The sequence below is a fragment of the Pseudorca crassidens genome, chromosome 3 (genome assembly GCF_039906515.1).
Source record: "Pseudorca crassidens isolate mPseCra1 chromosome 3, mPseCra1.hap1, whole genome shotgun sequence".
In the NCBI taxonomy this organism is placed as follows: Eukaryota; Metazoa; Chordata; class Mammalia; order Artiodactyla; family Delphinidae; genus Pseudorca; species Pseudorca crassidens.
In genome coordinates, this window is record NC_090298.1 from 117,322,309 (window position 1) to 117,344,921 (window position 22,613).

Below are 22,613 nucleotides of genomic sequence, written 5' to 3' on the forward strand. Positions count from 1 at the left end.
GTTCTAGCCAAATGAACTTTGGGGGGCGTTTTCCTAGAATAGTTGAGCTAGTGGAAACTGGGTGATTTGGACATGGATACATTAGCACCCTCCGGTTCTTAATCCTGGAAATTAGATTTGATATGGACTTACCTTAAAAGAAACAAAAATTTTGAAGGATCAGTTTGTTATCTATATTAAATCTTAGGAAATAGAGGATTTCTATTTCTTTTCTATATCCTCTTTTGTAAGATTTTTTTTTTAATTTAAGCAATATGTTGTGTGTCTTTCTAAACATTTCTGTACACTCAAGCATATATATATTGTGTATGTGGGCTATATGTCTTTTTTATATGAATAGATTTGTTACCACATATACTGTTCTGAAACTTTTTTCTTTTTAATATAATATTTTTCTGTCAATTCCTAAGATTTCTCATTCTTTTTCACAGGTACCCAGTGTTCTATATAATTTATTAACCATTTATTTATTCATAAACATCTGGGTTATTATAATTTTTAAAGATTACAAATGGTACTGCACTAAATATTGTTATGCAGATTTATGTATTTTTGCTACTTTTGTGAATATATCTATAGGGATAAATTCCTAGAAGTGAAATTGCCAGTTTTCAGAGGGTCCACATCTAAAAGTTTGATAGCTGCTGCGAAACTGTACAAAAATGCTGAACTAGTCTATACTTCTACTAACAATTGAGGTCTCCTGATTCTTATATTCTCATTAACATGGGTAAGATTTCCCCTTCCTTCCTTCCTTCCTTCCTTCCTTCCTTCCTTCCTTCCTTCCTTCCTTCCTCCCTCCCTCCCTCCCTTCCTCCCTCCCTTCCCTTTCCTTCTTCCTTCCTTCCATTTTTTATGGTTTAATTTTCTAATCTCTGATCATAGTCCCCATGTTTCTTTTATCTAAAAAAATCCCTGTGCTCCAGGTAGCCCTATGAGCTGCTCACTAATTGCTGAACTAATTGTTGAACTATATAAAACATAGGTATAAAGTTACTTCCTGGAAAAGTATTTATTCAGACATCATTTACAAATGGAAATTTTGAAATATTTTGTTAATTTCTTTTAAAAAACTGATTTTTAAAAAATCAAATATTTAGACAATGTTTATTGACTCCATTCTGAAGAGGAGATTAATGTGTCTTCCACCATAGGATTTTCATGAGTTATTTTATTATTACATTGTCATGATTTTATAACATTTACATTCTGTTTTATGACCCTATTATTTCTCAAAGTTGTTTAACTGTATATTTAGGTGGATTCAGTGTTTACCTTACTAGTCTTTCATATTATGTAGACTCTGAATTCCTGATTTCCTGAACTTGACTCACCTTTTGGCTGGCTGATACTGGTATTTTGTTTTGAATTTACTTTCCTCAACCAAAAAAGAGTTCACAGGTGCCTGCATTTTTGATATTACTTTATGTTGTATTTATAAATGAATGTAGCCAAATATAAAATTAATGAATCACTTGTTTTTTCCCCTCAAAATTCTAAGCCCTCTATTCTACTGTCTTCTGGTATTAAATATTGCCAAAGCCTGCTAGAATATTCCCCATTATATGTAAGTGATTTCCTTTCTGCCCGGATTATCATAAGATTCTTTCATTATACTTAAACCTCTATGATTTCGCCAGGATGTGTCTTGGTGTTTATTATTTTATAACAGTTTTTCCTGGAAAACCGTGAGTGCTTTCTATTTAAAGATTTTAGTTCATCCTCTCTCCCCTCTCCTTTTCTTTCTCCTCATCATCCTTCTCCAGTTTTTTTCTATTACAGCCTTGAATACTTCTTTTTCTGTTCTGTTTTCTTCTAGAACATTTATTATCCACATATTGAATCTCCCTTATTATCTTTATGTCTGATTCTTTTCATTTCTTTGTCCTTTTCCTCTGTATTGTTTCTTTCTTAAGTCCATCCACCAGGTTACTATTTTTTCTGTATACTTGTTGCTGCTTCTAATGTGGTTTTCATGGTTTCATCATTACTTAGTATCTTCTGCTCTTCCAACTCACTTTTTTTCCCTGATAAATTTATTTATTTATTTATTTTTGGCTGCGTTGGGTCTTCATTGCTGCGCACGGGCTTTTCTCTAGTTGCAGCGAGCGGGGGCTACTCTTTGTTGAAATGCGCGGGCTTCTCATTGCGGTGGCTTCTCTTGTTGTGGAGCACAGGCTCTAGGTGTGCGGACTTTAGTAGTTGTGGCACGTGGGCTCAGTAGTTGTGGCTCATGGGCTCTAGAGTGCGGGCTCAGTAGTTGTGGCACACGGGCTTAGTTCCTCCGTGGCATGTGGGATCTTCCTGGACCAGGGTTTGAACGTGTGTCCCCTGCATTGGCAGGCAGATTCCTAACCACTGCGCCACCAGGGAAGTCCCCCAACTCACTTCTTTTTTTTTTTTAATTTATTTATTTTTGGCTGCGTTGGATCTTCATTGCAGTGCACAGGCTTCTTATTGTGGTGGCTTCTCTTGTTGCAGAGCACAGGCTCTAGGTGTATGGGCTTCAGTAGTTGCGGCTCACGGGCTCAGTAGTTGTGGCGCACGGGCATACTTGCTTCATGGCATGTAGGATCTTCCTGGAGCAGGGCTCGAACCCATGTCCCCTGCATTGGCAGGCAGACTGTTAACCACTGTGCCACCAGGGAAGTACCCCCAACTCCCTTTTAAGTTTCCTCTTGCTGTTATATCACTTTGTTCCACTAGTTAAAGCGTTCATATTCTCTTTAATATTTTTGAAAGTACAAGGGAACATTTGACTAAAATTTTGTTTCCATTTTTGTAGGAACTTCTTAATAGGTTCTGTGTTGGATACTTTGTGCTTATTTATTCTTATTTGAATGGAGCTTGTCTTTGTTGAAAATCATATGGGGTTGAGGAAGGGAGAAGTGAACTTTAACAGTCAGCTTGTTCAAATCATAGAGTTGACTCAAAATACTTTCTCACCAAATCTCTACCATAGGAGCATGCATCCCCTTAGGGTAAGCATATCATCCAGGGTAGGAGGTAGGAGTGACTTAGGGTGAAGCCTTCTCTAGGCCACATTTCTTTTATTTGGAGATATAGTTGATCCTGGTCAGTGATTGCAATTCTTATTACTGTTTCTTCAACCATCTCCCTGTCTCATCTTTGAGTACTTTCTCCCTGTCTGGAGACTAGATCTAGATAAAATACAGATATTCCATCTCTCAAGTTCTTTCAAGTCTCCTGTTTTAGTTGAAAAGTGTGAGCACTAAGTGCATTTATAATGGGGGGAGGAGGTACTACAGAACTATTTAATCTCTTACAGTATTTTTCCTACTTTTATCTCTCAGCTTCTGATATTCGCAAATCTTTTGATTTAATTATTTTCCTTGGTTAGATATTAAGATACTGCTCTATTTTCTGTGGTTTTAGTTGTATTTGGAGATAAAGACATGAGTTCAAAAACTTTAGCAGAATTAGGTCTGCGTATGTTAAGGTTTATATTGAAGTTATATTGGTAGAGAACCATATTATCGTACTTAAAAATCATACTCTGTTCATGAGATTATGGTCTCTACAGATGAGAATCTTTTTAGTTGAAGATCCTGAGTTAATAAAGCCCAGCACCTGAAGTACTGGTCACAAGGTCTTCATGGCCAAATGTGATTTTCGTTTTTGGAATAAGATCCGTGAGTTCTTCTTTTTCCTTTCACAGGACAAGCAGGAGGACATGAAGACTATTTTGGAGGGCATAGATCCGGCCAAGCATCAGGTGAGGGTGGCCTTTGATGCTTGTAAGCTACTACATAAAGAACAGATGATGTAGGTAACCAGAGCTCTAGATATCTGAATTCCAGTCAAGAAGTTCCAGGACCCTGTTGGGTGACAAAGGAAATCCTCTTTGATTGAAAAAGATTATGAAATTCCAATAAGAAGAGATTTACATTACTAGTGGTTTGCCTCCTTAGTATTCTTTTTATGTGGTATTCCTAAAAAAAAAAAATCTCTTAGGTTAAAATAGATTTTCTTATTCATTCTCCCTTATTGAGAGAGCTAAGATAACCCAGAGAGAAAGTCTCAGTCATAAAGCCCTTTGTATTCAACTTTGTTCAACAAAAATCTGAAACTCAGATTTAGGGTGATATATTGGATTTTTTTCTATATAATCCTTAAAGAAACAACAACAACAAAACATTTTAGTGAAAAATTTACTATATTGCTCATGCCCTAATTTCTATAAAATTAAAATTTTCTTCTTAAAATCCTCTCGTGTAACCTCGTTCTAAGATTGTCTTTTAAGAAGGTGAATACTTGTTGATAAACAAACATTTCTTTTGAAAAAAAATGTGTGGAATTTGTGCCTGATGCTTTTAAAAGTCAAGCAAATTTAATATCCATTGTAATCCAGAGAGATTTGTTTATACTCAGGAGCAGTGCTTAATTTTTAAATTAGGAATAAGTTGTGATTGCTTCACAATTAATTTAGGCCATCTAAAATAAATTTTTCAGTGTCAAGCCACTCTTAACCATAATGCTTATTAAGTATCTTTTTTATTGGCTTTTGGAATGAGAAGTTGTTATATATTCATTCTATTTTGAAGAAAGTAAATAAATTTCTTTCACAAAATACTATGTGAAAATGTAAACTTTTACTCAGTTTATATAATAGCTGTGGCTCCTATCAAGAATGTAAAGCTGAGTGTTAGTTCAGATAAAGTTATTTTTTTCTCCCTGGACTTGTTAAAGAAAATGTGATTTTAAATCTGTCTGTCTAGCTGTAAGTCTCAAGACTTGGGATACTTTTTAAAATTGAGGTTTGCAGCCCCACTTTTAGAGGTTCAGATTCAGCAGATCTGAAATGGGGAGTCTGCATTTTAAATGATATCCCAGGAGATTCTCATAAGTCCTCTATATTCCACACTTTGAGACATTGCTAGAGTCTGTAGATTATTCTGCATCGTTGCTGAGTTCTGTTCTTTTCCAGTCTTTGCTTTATTATCATTCTTCCTTCATCCAAACTGAGTAAGCTTGGTTTTTGTCTTTGTTACTTGTGGTTTTTAGAAACTGAGCTAAACACAAACCCTAAAACGGTGCCTCTTAATCTTTTTCCATCTCAGTTCTGCTGAGGGATATGAATCTGATCAGTAACAGATCACTAAGTTAATGATTAATATACAGTGGTGGGTTGGAAGAACATATCCCCTAGGGGAGAGTGTAAGAATCCTTTAGTACATATATAGTATAAAGCAGTCTCCCTCTCCTCTCCTCTGATTCTGGTCCTTCCCCCTAGACAGTGTCCTCCTTCAACTGCAAGAAACACCGGCTCTGTGATATAGTTACAATCTTTGATATATACCTTGGTTGCCCAGGACTGTGGTTTTAAAGGAAATCAAATTATTTTAAAGAAAAAAAGCCTAAATCTAAAATTAAATTTTGTTATCTAAAGCCAAATAGAAAAAAAATGCACCTTTTTTCTCATAATGCTTATGCATCGGAACCAGAACTTTGCAGTGCATTTTTTATGGACAAGATTTTAGCAGGCTCATGAGCTCTGATTATCCACTTATAAATATGTTTCAACTGTTGATTAGTTTACCTTAATAAACTAAATAGGACCTCCCGCTTTTTAAATAACTTTTTATTAAGGAGTAGCGTATATACATATTCTAAAACTTTACTACTTAAAGCTGGAAAACTTTTATCAATTTTTTATTGATTCTTAAAACTATCTGTGCAATACACAAAACTCCTAATACACTTTTTTTTTTAAAGGCCAAGTTCTTTCTTTCTAGGTTATTGTATGTTGAATGAGTTCTATCTCAAAGTTGTTTAAATATAAGTGACAAATGACTTCCAGTCAAGAAAGTAAAGTCACTGTTAGTATATTTTGAAACCTCTCTGCTCTCTATCATTCAAGTACATAGATCTAATAAATAAAATATGGGAGAAAAACAAACTAAACTAAAAATATATAGCTATACTCAGAAACAAGACCAACGAACTCTGTGGACTAGAAATGGATCCTGGATCCACAGCTGAAACTGTAGGCCCAAGGAGAATTAAACCTAAAAAAGAATGGACGCTGGGGGCTGGAATTTCATCATCTTTAAGGGAATAGGGACTGAATGCATCTCACATGGAACTGGCCAATAGGTACAGTCTTATTGCCCAGCCTATGAAGCAGCATGGAAAAAAAACTCCAAGCAACTGCCCAGAGTTGCAGTCAGAAATTAGCAAATTGTTCTTCATAGAGAGAAGATGCAAAGACAACATTGTAACTAAGAACTTGGAGGGCATCATTATTTGATTTAGTGAGAAGAACAGAAATAACTTCATGGGATAAGAAGCTTAAGTTGCCAAAGAAAGAGCTACTTCTGAAATGGGCCAGACTGAGGTAACTTTCAGACCATCTAATGAGAAGGGATAAGTTTGTGGATGGAAATAAAAGAAAAAAACAACTCCCATGCAAAATGAGCTTTATCAAATAAAAAAATTATAAAGCTCAGGAGCAAATCTACATGAAGAGAGATAGTCAAAATGCAAGCAAACAAAAAGCAGCAGCACAGGAGAGTACAGGCCCAAGGAAATTGAAATAAAAGACTTGAATCAAAGATTTTAAGCATGCTTATTTTAAACTATGAACAATAGCCATAAAACAATGTGAGGCAATGAAACAAAAGCTGATGATTATGAATTAAGAACAGATAGATACGAAATAAAACAAACTTTCAGGAGAAAAAATTGTAGAAATAAAAACTAAATATATAGGATAAACAATATATTGGACAGTTGAATAAAGAATTAATGAATCAGGGCTTCCCTGGTGGCGCAGTGGTTGAGAGTCCGCCTGCCGATGCAGGGGACACGGGTTCGTGCCCCGGTCCGGGAAGATCCCACATGCCGCGGAGTGGCGGGGCCCGTGAGCCATGGCCGCTGAGCCTGTGCGTCCGGAGCCTGTGCTCTGCAATGGGAGAGGCCACAGCAGTGAGAGGCCCGCGTACCGCAAAAAAAAAGAAAGAAAAAATAATTAATGAATCAAATGATAAAATAGATAATATAGCACAAAGGTAAAGAGATGGAAAATATGAAAGAGAAATTGAGAGGCCATATATATATTTGACTATATATATATATGAAGTTCCTGAAAGAGAGGCTAGAAATAGAAGGCAGAGGCAATGCTTGAAGAGATAATGATGGAGAATTTTCTAGAACTGAAGCCTGACATGAATCCTTGATTGAAAAATAATTGCTAAGCAGAACAAATGAAACTGCAGAATTTTAAGGATAAAGAAAAATCCTAAAAGCTATTGGAGGAAAAATGAATTATTCTCAAAGGAACAACAATTAAATTTTTGATGGTAGATTCTCATCAACAAAAATAATCACAGAAAACAATGGAGAGTAATATTCTCAAAATACCATAAGAGGGACTCCCCTGGAGGCACAGTGGTGAAGGATCCACCTGCCAACACAGGGGACACGGGTTTGAGCCCTGGTCCGGGAAGATCCAACATGTTACGGAGCAACTAAGTCCATGTGCCACAACTACTGAGCCTGCACTCTAGAGCCTGCGTGCCACAACTACTGAAGCCCGTTCACCTAGAGCCCGTGCTCCGCAACAATCGAAGCCACCACAATGAGAAGCCTGCACACCGCAACGCAGAGTAGCCCCGCTCGCCGCAACTAGAGAAAAAGCCTGTACGCAGCAACGAAGACCCAACGCAGCCCCCCCCAAAAAAAAACCAGAAGAAAATAACACAATATAGAATTCTATACTCAACTAACATTCCAAAGAAGGAAAAATAAGCATATTTTCAGATCTACAAAGAATAAAAGTTTACCACCTCAGACCCTTGCCAAAAGAACTACTAAAAGTTATGTACGTCAATAAGGAGAAAAAGAACCCTGGAGGAAGGCGTGGGATGCAGGAAGCTACGGTAAGCACAGAAATTGGTAAACTATAAATACGAATTTGTGAGTATAAAACCTAAATTTTTATGCTTAAAACCAAAATAGTACTAAAAATCTAGACAGCAGTAGTATGAAATTCAGCAGGATATGTTAGAAAGTTCAAAAGCCATTCTAGAATCCTTGCATTGTTTAGGAGTGAAGAATCAGGTACTAAATAAATTTAAAGATTCTTTTTTACAAAAATATATTATTAATCAGAACAAATATAAACCTACTGAACTTAATTGTTAAAAGGGCACAGACTTGAATTAGATTCAAAATCAAAATCTAGCAAATTCTGTTTTCAGGAGAAAGATCTAAAGCAAAATGACAGGGAAAGGTTGACAAAGTAACGGAAAAAGTTATGTAAGGCAATATTAATATCAGGGAAAATGGAATTTTAAACCAAAATCATTTTTAGAGATAAATAAATGCTCTTCCAGCTAGTATAACAATCAATTACTAATCAGTAACTAACATCTACCCTCCAATTAAAATAGAAAATTACAGAATTACAAGAAAATTAATCACCTCTACATTTGTAGTGATAGGATTTTTTCCCACACTTCTCTATGAAACTGATAGATCAAATACATAAAGCGATTGTTAAGAATAGAAAAATCAAATTTGCTTCTATAAATAGAGAGCTATCATTTTGTTTCCAATAAATATGGAATATGCTATTTTCCAGTGCATTGAATATGTGTAAATCTGGTGCATGTTTTAGGCCACAAAAAAGTCTTTAAAACAAACTTCTTAATCATATGAACTACATTCTCTGATCTTTGTCTTTTTAAAATTACAAATTAACAATAAGATCTTATTTTAAAAATCCCATATAACTAGAAAATGAGGAAAAATACTTTTACATAATTCATGAGTTAAAAAGGCAATCCCAGTAAAAATTGCAAAATAGATGTTATCACCAAAACTACACATCAAAACTTGGGTGAGAGGATACAGCTAAAGTGGTCCTTAGAAGGAAAATTGTGTGTGTGTGTGTGTGTGTATGTGTATAATGAAAGTAAATGAAGCTAGTAAAAGAACAACAGCACAAAGAAGGAAGGACATAAAGTTTTTAAAAAGTTAATAGAATAGTAAACAACAAAAAATAGAGTTAAAAAAAGAAAAAATAAGGATAAACAGCAAAATAAAAGCTGATTTTTAAAAAATTCTGAAACAGATAAAATAAGCCCAGCTTTTTTCAAAAGGGCAAAAGGTATATGATAGAAACTTAAAGGGAGTTATAACTATATGATATAGTAGAGAACTTTAAAATTTATAAGGCAATATGAACAATCAGTTTGAATACTTAGATGAAATGAATACTGATTTTTAAATATAAATTATCAAAAATGATTCAAGGGGATTCCCTGGCGGTCCAGTGGTTAGGACTCTGTGCTTTCATTGCCGAGGGCTCAGGTTCAATCCCTGGTCGAGGAACTAAGATCACACAAGCCTCGCTGCGTGGCCCAAAAAAAAAAAGATTCTAGAATCATATACCTCAATAATTAACAACCATTTCACCAACTGAGTCAGTAGTTCAAAACCATCCATCTAATGAAGGTAAGAGGATCCCAGATGGATTTATAGGTGAGTTTTACCAAATGTTGAAGGAATAGATAATCCCTATATTATTCTAGCTGTTCTCCAAAAAGAAGAAAGAAAAAAGGTTAAATTGCACAATACCTAAGTTTGTAGCCTTGAAAAATAATTTTCTGTGTTTATGAAGGAAATAATCATAATTCGTATCCTAAAATTTTATTGATATTGAACAAATATTGGCTGAAATAATAAATCCAACATTCATAAGTAAGTAGCCAGTTGATCCTTGAACAACGTGGGGGTTGGGACGTCCACCTGTGCAGTGGAAAATCCGCATATAACCACATCTACCCGTGTTGTGCGGGGTTCTGCACCCCTGTGATCGTGTAGTGTAGAACTTAGGTATCAACATATAAATGGACCTACGCAGTTTAAACCGATGTTATTCAAGGGTCAACTGTATAGACAAATTTGATTCCTATCCTAAAAGGATTCAGTGGTCAGATACTTTGGGACAAATGGTGTGTGTTGTGGGATATACATTATTAATTTTAGGACAAGAAATATTATAATACATTATAAAGTTGTAGTATCGTATCAACTGTTTCCTCAAACATATTGTTCAGAACCAAAGGAATGAATTTATAGGGAGGAAAATAAAATAGGCAGCTTTTAACACCTTTTATTTCCAAAATTTTATTAGTATGTTGAATTTTGAAATTTCACTTGGAGTGAGCATCTTGAGATTATACCTTCTGATTTCTTATTTTTAACAGCTATGGGAATATTTTAAATATACAGAACTAACAAGTACTTTAAAAGTTACTTTAAAAGTTTATTCTAAACAGGGCTTTCAGAATCTTTTGTCTTTGCCACTACTAGTTGCATTGATGGGTGTCACTGCCAGGCTTAAGAGATAAGAAAGAAAAAACAAGGAAAAGTGACATTAGTATTGCCCACCCATGATCTAGTAATAATGTATTATCAAATGAAGGTAATGAATGTCTTACTCTAAGTTTAGCTACCAGTCTTAAAATTAACTTATCTTTCTCATATTTACCTAGTAGAAAATTTAAACTTCAAACTTCATTTCTATGAAAGGGAAGATTTGAGAGGTCAGATGTGCTTAGGTTCTTTCTTGGTAAACAGTGTTCAAGTACTTCATTGTTTTAGACATTAGGTATATAATGATAAGCAAAAATGGACATGATTGCTTTTCTCATGAAGCTTATACTTGAATGGTGGACATGTTACCCAAATAGTTAACACAAACTAATATGTGATTGGAACTTATGAAAGAGCAGTTCGTAGAACTGTAAGTCAATAGTAGGAAAAGTGATCTAGTCAAGAAGGTTCAGGAAAGTCTTCCTTGAGCAAATAACACTTAACTTGAGACAGTCAAGGATGAAAAGGAGCTAACAAAGAAGTGTTACAGGGAAGAGAGAGCAGCTTAAGCACAAAGGTCCTGAGACAGGAGGGGAAATAGCAGTTGCTAAAGGAGCAGTTTCTTTCCAGTGAGTAGCTGATACAACAACTCCAGCATGTAGTGTGTTGACACAACTTTCTAGGTCTTTCTGAGTAAGCTCTTCATGATGTGTATTCCGTTTTGTTTGAAGTAAATTGCCAGAATATTAGATTTACCTACATTTGAATATAAGTTCAAAATTCATTCTAAAGCCAAATTTTGTTGGCATTATCTATAGTTATTCATCCTCCATACCTTAGAGTTAATAAAGATTGTTGTCTAATCAATATGCATAACAAAAATCAAAACATAAACTAGGAGGTTGAGAATTCTACACTATCAAGATAAAAGAAAAAAACTTCTTTTAGAGTGGAATTCCTGTCACTGCAGTCCAGTTTAAAGTTTCCATTGGGTTGACAATCTATTCTTATTGTTAGTTTGCCAAAGTTGTAGTGAGATATAGTTATGTAAGAAGAAATCACCGTTCTTTATCAAGTTTTTCTTAGTAACAAAAGAGGACAAGAACAACAGAAATTAATGTTTGCATACATAGTGAAAGAGGGGATAGTTGAGAGAACTTTTTGTAAAAGCTATGTGTCAGCTACATTTTAATACTTAGATGAATGTAGTAAGAGTTCACTGTACTCCCAACAGGCAGTACTACTTACCATACAAGCAAGCTTTTTTTAGTGGCATTTGATATTAGGATGCTTGAGAAGCTGTTTTCTCATTCATTCCTCTTGCGGACAAACTTGCTAGGAAGAATAACAATCTTCCTACTATTGTAAGACTGCTTCTTTTGTCTTTGACTATTCAAGCATTTAATTTCTACTCTAAAAAATAATCAGCTCATTTGTATGTTTTTCTTTTTCCTTTTCGCTTTACTCCTGAAATACCATAGTGTTTTTTCTTCAGAGATTGGTTTCTCTCCTTTGATAGATCTCTTATTGGCTTCTGATATGATGAGATCCTCAAAATCACCTCACAAAATTAAGGTTCCTTTTTCATAGTTCAGATGAATAGTTAGGGAAATATCTTTTTAACCTTAGTATTAGAAAAATGCAGTTACTTCTCTTTGGGGATCAAACTAAACATAAGTCTTATCCTTAATGTTTATTGTTTGGTATGTAAAACTGAACGTGCTCTTAGAAAGTTACACCATCTAATGTGGACTGAAATTCTGTATTTTGGAGGAATTGAGGTAGGTAACATAAGTGACTGCATTGAGTAAGTATTAAATCTTCATTATTTCTTATGTCGTTGATACTAAGTGTTAAAAATAGATGGTTAATGAATTGGCACTGATGGATTATTTTATGTTTCTTTACTAGGAACATGAATCTGAAGGTGGAAGAACCCCTTTGATGAAAGCTGCGAGAGCTGGCCATTTGTGCACCGTGCAGTTTCTTATTAGCAAAGGTAAAGAAAGTACAAGTCTGCATTTCCAAGAAAGTACAACTTCTGAAAAAAGTTCCTAAACTGTTGCAATTTCTGTTAAAGCTACTTTACCTATAGTATAAGTATTATATTCCAGTCTTTTGTTGCTGTATTTTATTAGGAAGCAGAGTTCATAAGGTGCTTTGCTGGGATCTTTATTAGTTTTTTTTTTTTTTTTTTTTGGCTGCGTTGGGTCTTAGTTGCGGCACACGGGATCTTTCGTTGCCGCGTGTGGGTTTTTTTTCTCTCTCTCTCTAGTTGTGGCGCGAAGGCTCCAGGGCACGTGGGCTTTGTAGTTTGCGGCGCGTGGGCTCTAGTTGAGGCTCGCGAGCTCAGTAGTTGTGGCACAGGGGCCTAGTTGCCCCGTGGCATGGGGAATCCCAACTCCCTGAGCAGGGATCAAACCCACGTCCCCTGCATTGGAAGGCGGATTCTTAACCACTGGACCACCAGGGAAGTCCTGTTTATTAGTTTTGAGTTTGAAGTTTTCATCAACCAAAGAGTATATGGTTACTCCCCAAAGTTGGAAATGTCAAAGGTAAAGTGTCCAACTATATTTAGTAGATGCAGTATCGTTCAGCACTTAAGGCAGTTCTGCCGGAAATGGGGAAGGGTGGAGGAGAGAAAGTCTGCTACTGTTGTTTATGGTACAGTTAAATCAACCAAGTACACAAGGGTGTTATTTATTATTTTTATATTCCTCTAGAGATTCTATTATTAGAATATATTTAGGCAAAGAAGTTCAAATGATGGATAAGAGGTAGTTCAAGACTATTTACTATAGAAAAGTGAAATGCTGCTGAACTCAGTTTATGTTGAACCATATAAAATTGTCATTGTATATGTCAAAGATGGTAATAGCAGCAATTTCTTTTGGTTCAGTCTAACTCTGTGTAGTGTTCGAGGTACTCTGGCATCTGATAAAAAAAATCTTAGGTTAGGATGTTAAACTGTAAGGAAGGTCCACTCAAGTGTTGTCACATTATTCAAATAAACATTTTATATCTATTGTATATTCCAATAGAATTCTGGCATTTTGTACCATTAAGGATGCAGTGTAATATTTTATCATTTTAAATATACTTGCTTTCTTCTTTAATTGGATAAAATTAGGCCTATTTTCTTCACATCACATTTTGCTACCAAGTAAGGCATATCTTACATAATGTCATAACTTAGTTTGTAAAAGCTATTTACTTCAACCATGCAGAAGTAATAAACAGATGGATAACCTTTAGAGTTCTCTCATGCTCCTTTCCTAATCATACCATCAACTACCCTGCTAAGCATATAATCAGGCTTGTCAAGAATAAGAACACATTGATTATAGCCTTTCTAGGCTGTAGTAAGTGCTAAACAATCCCAACTAAATTTATTATTAACAACTTTAAAAATAATCTTATGTTGGTAATGTAAGGATGTTTATTGGTGTGCCTCGTCTTTCCCAAAGGTACTTTAATACAAGTTAGGATTAGGTTCAGCTGGGTCTTTTTGAAAATTAAATAAATAGTAGTTTCCCCTAGGTTTATTTTTCCCTTCATAAAATAAGTCGAATTAAGGAAGAAGGAAGAATGAACGTTGCTATAGTCCTTTTGTTTTTTGTTTTTTGGTTTCACTACGTCTTAGTTGCGGCAGGCGAGCTCCTTAGTTGCAGCTCACCAGCTCCTTAGTTGTGGCATGCGAACTCTTAGTTGCATCGTGCGTGTGGGATCTAGTTCCCTGACCAGGGGTCAAACCCAGGCCCCCTGCATTGGGAGCATGTAGTCTTATCCATTGCACCACCAGGGAAGTCCCCGTTGCTATAGTCTTAACCATCTAGTTGAGTCCTTTTGGGATTGTAAAAGGTAGTTGAACTAAAAATGAGAGGTCTTTTTTTCCGTGAATCAAAATTAATTTACCAAAAAAAGAGGCTAAGAAAAGATTTTGCATTTAGACTTCTTTTTGGTCATATTGTACAAAGCTATTGAACAACTTACTAAAAGCCTTTCTGATAACGTATTTGGATAATCTTTTGTCTTCTCTTCATATCCAGGTCTCTCTGACCCTTAAAATATACAATAGGAAGAATTATATTTCTCATAAATATTGTTTAAAAAAATCTGTTTTCTCTGCTTTGAGACCTGGCTATACTGCCACATTTTAGAAGTAGATCAAAAATGTCATTGTCTTTACATACAGTGGTATTATTTGGTGCTCACATTAACCTGTATATATTTATTAATCTAGATTTTTCATTTTAGAAGTGATATTGAATGAATGAACTACAACTATGCATAGCAATGTGGATGAATCTCAAAAATATTATATTGAGCAAAAGAAGCCAGGCACAAAAGAGTACACTGTATGATTTCATTCATATAAAGTTCAAAAACTAAAACCAGTTTGGAAGTCAGGATAGTAGTTACCATTGGAGGGGCGGGGTAGTGACTGAAAAGGTGCACAAAGTGGGGCTTCTGGTATGTGGATAATGTACTGTCTCTTGATCTGGGTGCTGGTCACACAAGTGTGTTCACTTTGTGAAAAATTTTCAAACTATACACTTATGATTTGTGCACTTTTTTGTATCTATGTTGTACTTCAAAAAAGTTTTTAAAATCATATTGTCTGAACTGGCTTTGCTAAGATTGCTGTTTATTTTTCTTTGAAGGTGCCAATGTGAATAGGGCTACAGCCAATAACGATCATACAGTAGTGTCGTTGGCATGTGCAGGAGGTCACCTGGCAGTTGTGGAGCTACTCTTGGCTCATGGGGCTGACCCTACTCATCGTCTCAAGGTATTCTACTTCAAAATAAATAAATAATATATACGTCATTATTAAAATATATTTCAAATATTTTAGTGCTTAATATTTATTATTAATATTCATTACTGTTTAAATGAGTTTTGATTTTATATGAGCTGCTAAGAAACTAAATGTGTTTAGTAATCAGATTATAAAAAGAAATTAATAAATAATTAATTATGGTGTCAATTTTTCTCAGGATGGCTCAACAATGCTCATTGAAGCTGCAAAAGGTGGCCATACTAATGTTGTTTCTTATCTATTGGATTATCCAAACAATGTTCTGTCAGTTCCTACCACAGATGTGTCTCAGCTTACCCCACCTTGTCAAGATCAATCTCAGGTAATGTAAAACAGAGCTTATTTGTAAATATAAATATTCTTCAAATTGGGAGTTTTCGTTTAAAATTAGCCTTTAGTAAAATGGGCTTATTTCTCTCTCTCTTTTTTTTTTTTATAAATTTATTTATTTATTTACGGCTGCGTTGGGTCTCTGTTGCTGCACCCGGGCTTTCTCTAGTTGCCGCGAGTGGGGGCTACTCTTCGTTGCCGTGTGCAGGCTTCTCATTGCGGTGTGCGGGCTTCTCATTGCAGTGGCTTCTCTCGTTGCGGAGCACAGGCTCTAGGCACGCGGGCTTCAGTAGTTGTGGCTCGCGGGCTCTAGAGCACAGGCTCAGTAGCTGTGGCGCACGGGCTTAGTTGCTCTGTGGCATGTGGGATCTTCCCGGACCAGTGCTCGAACCTGTGTCCCCTGCATTGGCAGGCGGATTTTTAACTACTGTGCCACCAGGGAAGTCCAGCTTATTTCTCTTTTAAATTTGAATAAACCTGGTCCTAAATTCTTTAAGATTTTCTTCAAAAGTACATGGAAATTTTTTTCATTGTCTTATTTACTGAAAATAGTGTTTAAAAAGAAACACAGGGCTTCCCTGGTGGCACAGTGGTTGAGAGTCCGCGTGCCGACGCAGGGGACACGGGTTTGTGCCCCTGTCCGGGAAGATCCCACATGCCAGGGAGCGGCTGGGCCCGTGAGCCATGGCCGCTGAGCCTGCACGTCCGGAGCCTGTGCTCCGCAACGGGAGAGGCCACAACAGTGAGAGGCCCGTGTACCACAAAGAAAAAAAGAAACACTTAATACCAAATATAAGTATAAGTATTCCAAGTTGTCCTTTTATTACAACTAGGTCTTTAAGGTTGTTTGGTTTTTTATGAATACATTAAGCATGATCTTGAACCAAGAGAATGATTTTCCCTTAATACCTCCCAAGACAATATTAATTATCCTAGAGATCGTTACTTTTGTCATCCAGGAAGGTGTGGGTAAACCAGGATATATGCACCAAAAATTCATTAAAGTAATTTTTAAACCTACCTAAAACTATGGAGAGAATATAGAGAGTATACTAAGTATACAAAGGTCAGTGAAATCTGAAATTGTTTTTTACAAAGTTATTCTGAGAACTACTGAAATACACCAATTCAGGAAATGTGTTGGATTTTTTTCTTTTGACCCATATAGAATTTGAACAAGGGTAAATTGGCCAGTTGAATATGTGACTTGTACTCCTAGCTATAACTGAAACCAGCAAGGATTTCTCCGTAACAAGAGAGTGATATTAATTCCATTTAGCTTATCATTGACTGTTTGTAGAATGCCTGAATTTGCCCAATCAGTATTCTCAGAAATTACTGCTTGGTGAATAATGCTGCTGCTGCTGCTTCTCCTTTTCGTCTCCTTTTCCTCCTCCTTCTTCTTCTTCTTCTTCCTCCTCCCCTTCTTCTTCTTCCCCTCCACCTTCTTCTTCTTCTTTGTTTTTCTTTTAAAGAAACAAAAAAAGTTAATTTGGTGGTATATGAAGAAAATCTAAAACAGGATCTCTGTTTCATTTATGGACCTTTATTTTATTCTTTGGTCTGAGATTCTTTTTTTCTGAGTTGACTTTTTAGGTTCCACGTGTACCAATGCATACACTCGCCATGGTTGTACCTCCACAGGAACCTGACAGAACTTTACAGGAGAACTCTCCTGCTGTTTTAGGAGTACAAAAAGGTTAGTTCTTGAATTATTTCCTTAAAATGGGTATTTTATCACCTAAAGTATGAATTCATAAAGGTACTTTAATGGTACACAGTTACTGTGTATCCAGAATTGAGGTAGGTAATTCTGACAAATGCTAATCATCTTACATATTATTTAAAATAGAAAAGACACAACTACTAGGAAAAATGATTTCTTAAAATGCTAACATACTTCTAGGTGTCGTTTTCATCTGGTGTAGGCAAAAATACTTAAGCATATACGAAGTTCTTCATTATATTAAATAAAGTAGCAAATTATATTAAAGTAGCAAAAATTTGTCAGGCATTCATTTTTCATTTCACAATTCTTTAGCTAAACAGTAATATGAGGAATGAAAATATGTTTGCTGTCAAGTCTTAGTAGCATTGATTCAGTTTGGTGAGTGAGAAGTTTAAGAATTATATTTAGTTTCTTTCATGTAATGCTGAATATATGGCTTAACATCTGTCAATATGTGAACACTGACAAATAACCATAAAAAAGTATATGAATAATATCCAAGTGAATATCAAGGTGTCCTTATTTAAAGGACTCAAGTTTATGAGCTCTGTTATTTTTCTGCTGTATTTTCATTTGTAGATATAAAGTACCTTCACTTGGTAATAATGTATGTGGTTGTCCTACCTGAGTTCTCTGAAATAAAGAAAATAGGTAATATGTAAAGTATTAAAAACTATTATATGTAAAACAAATGTATAAGCGTATTTCATTCATTATATGACAACGAAGTTCTAGATTTTTGAAATCACAGTGAAGTGTATAAGTATGTATTTGTATCTTTAACACAGCTTTAAGTCAAGTTGGTAAGGAGTGACTATACAGCAGCAAACAGAATCTTCTTTCAAATTAATGTCAATTTTAGTAATTTTAGAGTATTGTGGGCCTTCACCAAGGATTACTTCATTTCTGAACTATTAATTTCAGAGATAAAATACCTGTAGTCTCTCTGACTTAAGCTAATTCTAGCAGTTTTCCATTGGACACCTAGCTATTCAAACTTCAGAAAATGAAGACTGCTCTTTTTAGTCTTAAATAAAAAACAAATTAAGCATGTACTTGTTAAGGAATCTGAGTATCCTAACTGGCTAACAGCCTTTAGTAAAATATTTAAACCTAAATGCCTCTGTTTTTGTTGCTCTTTGTTTGGCTATATCCTATAGAGGACTGTAGTAACTTTGGCTAGGGAAATTCAGTGCTAAATAAGAAATCATTTAAAAAATACTTATTAACACAGAGCCACAAAATAACCAAGAAATAAGCTAGGAAGGACACAGAGTATGTGCAGAAAGGAAGTAAAACATTTTAAATTTAGATTTAATATGTAAGTCAACTGAAACGTTTGGGTAGTGACTTTTTAAGTTGATACTCAAGTGAGTAATCATATTTTTGCTTACTGAAATACCTTCTTATACTGAGTAGCTACTTATTTTCTTCACTTCGATGTTTTTTGTTTTTTTATAAATTTATTTGTTTATTTTTGGCTGCGTTGGGTCTTTGTTGCTGCGTGTAGGCTTTCTCTAGTTGCAGCGAGTGGGGGCCGCTCCTTGCTGTGGTGCGCGGGCCTCTCATTGTGGCAGCCTCTCCCATTGCAGAGCACGGGCTCTAGGCCCATGGGCTTCAGTAGTTGTGGCACGCAGGCTCAGTAGTTGTGGTGCACGGGCCCAGTTGCTCTGCAGCATGTGGGATCCTCCTGGAACAGGGCTTGAACCTGTGTCCCCTGCACTGGCAGATGGACTCCTAACCACTGCACCACCAGGGAAGTCCCTGATGTTTTATTACTTACTGAATAGTGTCAGAATGAACTAACCTTTTAAGGAATCTTTCATTTTACTAAATTATTAGGGAAGGAAAAAATTAACACTTGTATCTAGACACTTGGCACTTGCTGTTGCCAGATGCCAAGTGGTGTTGCCAACCCAACATTTATTTATGTGGGAGCAAGCTGTGATAATGCATTGCGTTAAGATTTCATGTTAGTATTGATATAAATCGTGTGCGTAATAGAATATCACTGTAAATTAGGAAAAATCAATTGATGATGTAAAAGTACACATTGAATCACCTGGGTAGATAGAAAGATCTATCTTAAATTATTAAATATATATTATTTTCTCCTTAAAGTGGCTTTTTCTTAAAATTTCTCATTTATGTAGCTAGAGAAGTTTCTTTGAGTGATGAAATTGCTGTTTGACCGTTTTGCTTTTTTTTTTTCTAAGTCCATAGATTATACCTGCATTGCATATGTGGCTAGGGATGGAGGAAGGATTCTTACTCTCTAGGACTCTCTTTCTATTCTAGCAATCATCTTTTCAAGTTTATAACATTTTACTCCTATCTGAAGTCTTTATTCATATCTGCATCCTTTTAAAATATATTCATGCCCATAAATCTTACCCAGGTGTTTCTTATATATCCTACTATAACATTCTTTTCTTTCATGTGCACCATTCATCCAGGCTTCTTCCATCTTGACTCATATTCTCCTGATTTAGGCAACTAATCTCACTTATCCATTGTTAGTTTTCAAGGATTTGAGATCCTAGCTGGCATCTGACAGAGGCCTCAGAATCACCTTTATAAACAAAATGTGAAACTAGGTAAGAGTGATATGCTCAGTTTTCTAGCATTGTTTAGCTTTATCATCTATAGTTATGAATATTCACCTGGGAAAGGATACATAAGTAATATCAAACCTTTGTCTTTCCAAATTTAATATTGTAAATAAATTTGTTGATTGAAGCCACTTGTTGCATCTCATTCATTTGTAGTAACTGATTCTACAGAGATCCTAAAATAGGATTCTGATTATTCTTTGTAGTTGTATAGCTTAGAACTAACTAATCCGTTGCAAAGCATTAAAATGATGTCGAGATAAACAATACACATCTTTTGTGTGCACCTCAAGGCCCTCTTGAGGAGTCATTTCTCTGAACTCCTGTAGCACTTTATTGGATCTTCCTTCTGGCTCTGGTCACTCCTGCACCTTCTTCACCTCCCCTTTGGACTTCAAGTGTGGAAGGTTGAGTTAATCATACTTAATTCCTGGACTTTGTCATCATGGCTCTGCTCTTGTTTTACTTTGTTCCTTTTTATCCCTTTTTCCATGCCCATACTTGCCCTTAGGCAGTCATTCTAATGTGTTTGATTTGCAGATTCTTTTGCTCTTACAAGTTCTTATAAAATGTTTACTACTTTATATATTTTTAAATTTACATAAATGGTATTATGCTATAGATCCTGTTTTGTGTTTTACTTTTTTCACCAGCACTGTTTTTAAGATCTATCCATATGTCTACCTCTAGATTGTTTCTGCCTGCAGCATACATAGTGTTTCATCCTGTATATCCTCTATTTTTTACTTGTCCTTTCTCTCAGTGATGGGTACCCAGATTGTCTCTCATTCCCCACCACCACAGACAATGCTGTGGTGAAAATTCTGGTACAGTCTCCTTATGGATCTGTATGAGAATTTCTCTGGGATAAACTCAGGAGCAGAATTACCTGTCATAGGAATGCGTAATGTTTGTCTGACAAAGTACTGTGAATACACTCTTTAGAATGCTACAGCAGTTTACGCTCCCAGCAGCAATGTGTAAGGGTTACTATATTATACGCCCCCATCCCATTTCCATATCTGCCAATGCTTGGCTTTATCCTTTTATTTGGATTTGTACATTTTTATCTCCCCTTTTAGACTGTAAGCTCCTCGAGGGCAGGGTTTAGGTTGCTCGTCTTTGTATGGTCCACTATGCCTTGCTTGTACTAGACGTTAAATATTTGTTGAATAAATTAATAAATGCCCGGCTAAGAATATAGATTATTCTGAAGGCAAAAGAAAATTAAGAATTTTTTTTAATGTTGGTGCAGTTCTTTTTTTTTTTTTTAATTTATTAATTTATTTATTTGTTTTTGACTGTGTTGGGTCTTTGTTTCTGTGTGATGGCTTTCTCTGGTTGCGGCAAGCAGGGGCCACTCTTCATTGTGGTGCACGGGCCTCTCACTGTCGCGTCCTCTTGTTGCGGAGCCCAGGCTCCAGACACGCAGGCTCAGTAGTTGGGGCGCACGGGCTTAGTTGCTCCGTGGCATGTGGGATCTTCCCAGACCAGGGCTCGAACCCGTGTCCCCTGCATTGGCAGGCAGATTCTCAACCACTGCGCCACCAGGGAAGCCCAAGAATTTTTAAGAAGAGCGACATTGTGATTAAAGGGGATGTTTAAGAACTTAATCAAGAAGTACTATTTAAGGGCTTCCCTGGTGGCACAGTGGTTGAGAGTCCGCCTGCCGATGCAGGGGACACGAGTTCGTGCCCCGGTCCAGGAAGATCCCACATGCCGCAGAGTGGCTAGGCCAGTGAGCCATGGCCGCTGAGCCTGCACATCCGGAGCCTGTGCTCCGCAACGGGAGAGGCCACAACAGTGAGAGGCCTGCGTACTGCAAAAAAAAAAAAAAGGAAGTACTGTTTTAGACTGCTGAGGAACAGATTGAAAACAGAACTATAAATGTAAAGTAAGCATTAGGTTAACATGATGCTTTATATCCCAGAGTTGTTTATTGGAGTAGGTAACATGAAAAGTTCTCATTTTAATATCAAATCATTAAAATTGTATAGAAAAATTATATGTACAGTGAATGAGGTTGAGTGTTTCTCTGGAAATTTTACTACTAATATTCTCTAGTTTAGTAGATTTCCATTAGTAATCATGCTTATGTGGATTTATATATGTCCAAATTTAATAATGTCTTTTAACATATAACTGCTTATGTCCATCTCATTTCCTCACTGCCCATAAAAAAATAAAGGCCATGTTCTAAGCTGTCTCTATATCGTGGTTTCCTGTTGCAAACTTTTTTAATTATTGGAGGAAAAGTGAAAATTGAGGAAGTAGGGTAGTAACCAAACCAAAGAGATAAGATAGTAACTTTACCTGTGTTCCTAAATATTAATTTATGATATCACTCAATGCTACCAATGAGTAGACAATGAATAGATTTATATATTTCTATCTGACAGTGGGCGATGTCTGAGGAAGATGGAACTGTTTTATATTCTGGTGTCTTATACTACTACCTTCCTAGAGATTGAAAATTTTGTTGCTAAAAGGACACTTGTTAACATTCTCTACTTTTCCCCAAAATGAAGTTGTTTCTTCAGCTTCTAGGAATAATTAGGTGACATTTGTTTTTTACCAACATGGCTTAGTCGTGATGTTGTAGCTTGTATTAGTGCTTTGATGTGTATCTAGGCAATCCCACTAACTCCATGGTTACAGATACTCAGTCATTGTCTATTTGGGGAAGAACTGCTTTTTGTGCATTACTTTCACCATCCTCTGTTCTTCCTGCTACATATATTTTGGGCTTTTTGTCTCTATGTTCAGTTAAATAAGT

The 22,613-nt window shown here is 35.9% G+C and overlaps 1 protein-coding gene across 12 annotated transcripts in view; it reads left to right on the forward strand.

The window, feature by feature from the left end:
* Positions 1-22,613, forward strand: part of ANKHD1 (ankyrin repeat and KH domain containing 1) — a 123,479-nt gene that overhangs the window by 56,179 nt on the left and 44,687 nt on the right. For 6 of the 12 annotated variants that reach the window (XR_010942141.1, XM_067731956.1, XM_067731950.1 and 3 more), the window contains exons 11-15: positions 3,680-3,736; positions 12,256-12,343; positions 15,009-15,136; positions 15,345-15,488; positions 17,093-17,195. Coding sequence is in view for 11 of the 12 variants with exons in the window: in XM_067731956.1 (XP_067588057.1) it covers positions 3,680-3,736; positions 12,256-12,343; positions 15,009-15,136; positions 15,345-15,488; positions 17,093-17,195 (520 nt within the window). In the remaining variant the exon portion in view is untranslated. Of the gene's footprint in view, positions 1-3,679; positions 3,769-12,255; positions 12,344-15,008; positions 15,137-15,344; positions 15,489-17,092; positions 17,196-22,613 lie in introns of those variants that run through there. The other 6 variants (XM_067731951.1, XM_067731952.1, XM_067731958.1 and 3 more) reach the window with 2 other exon arrangements.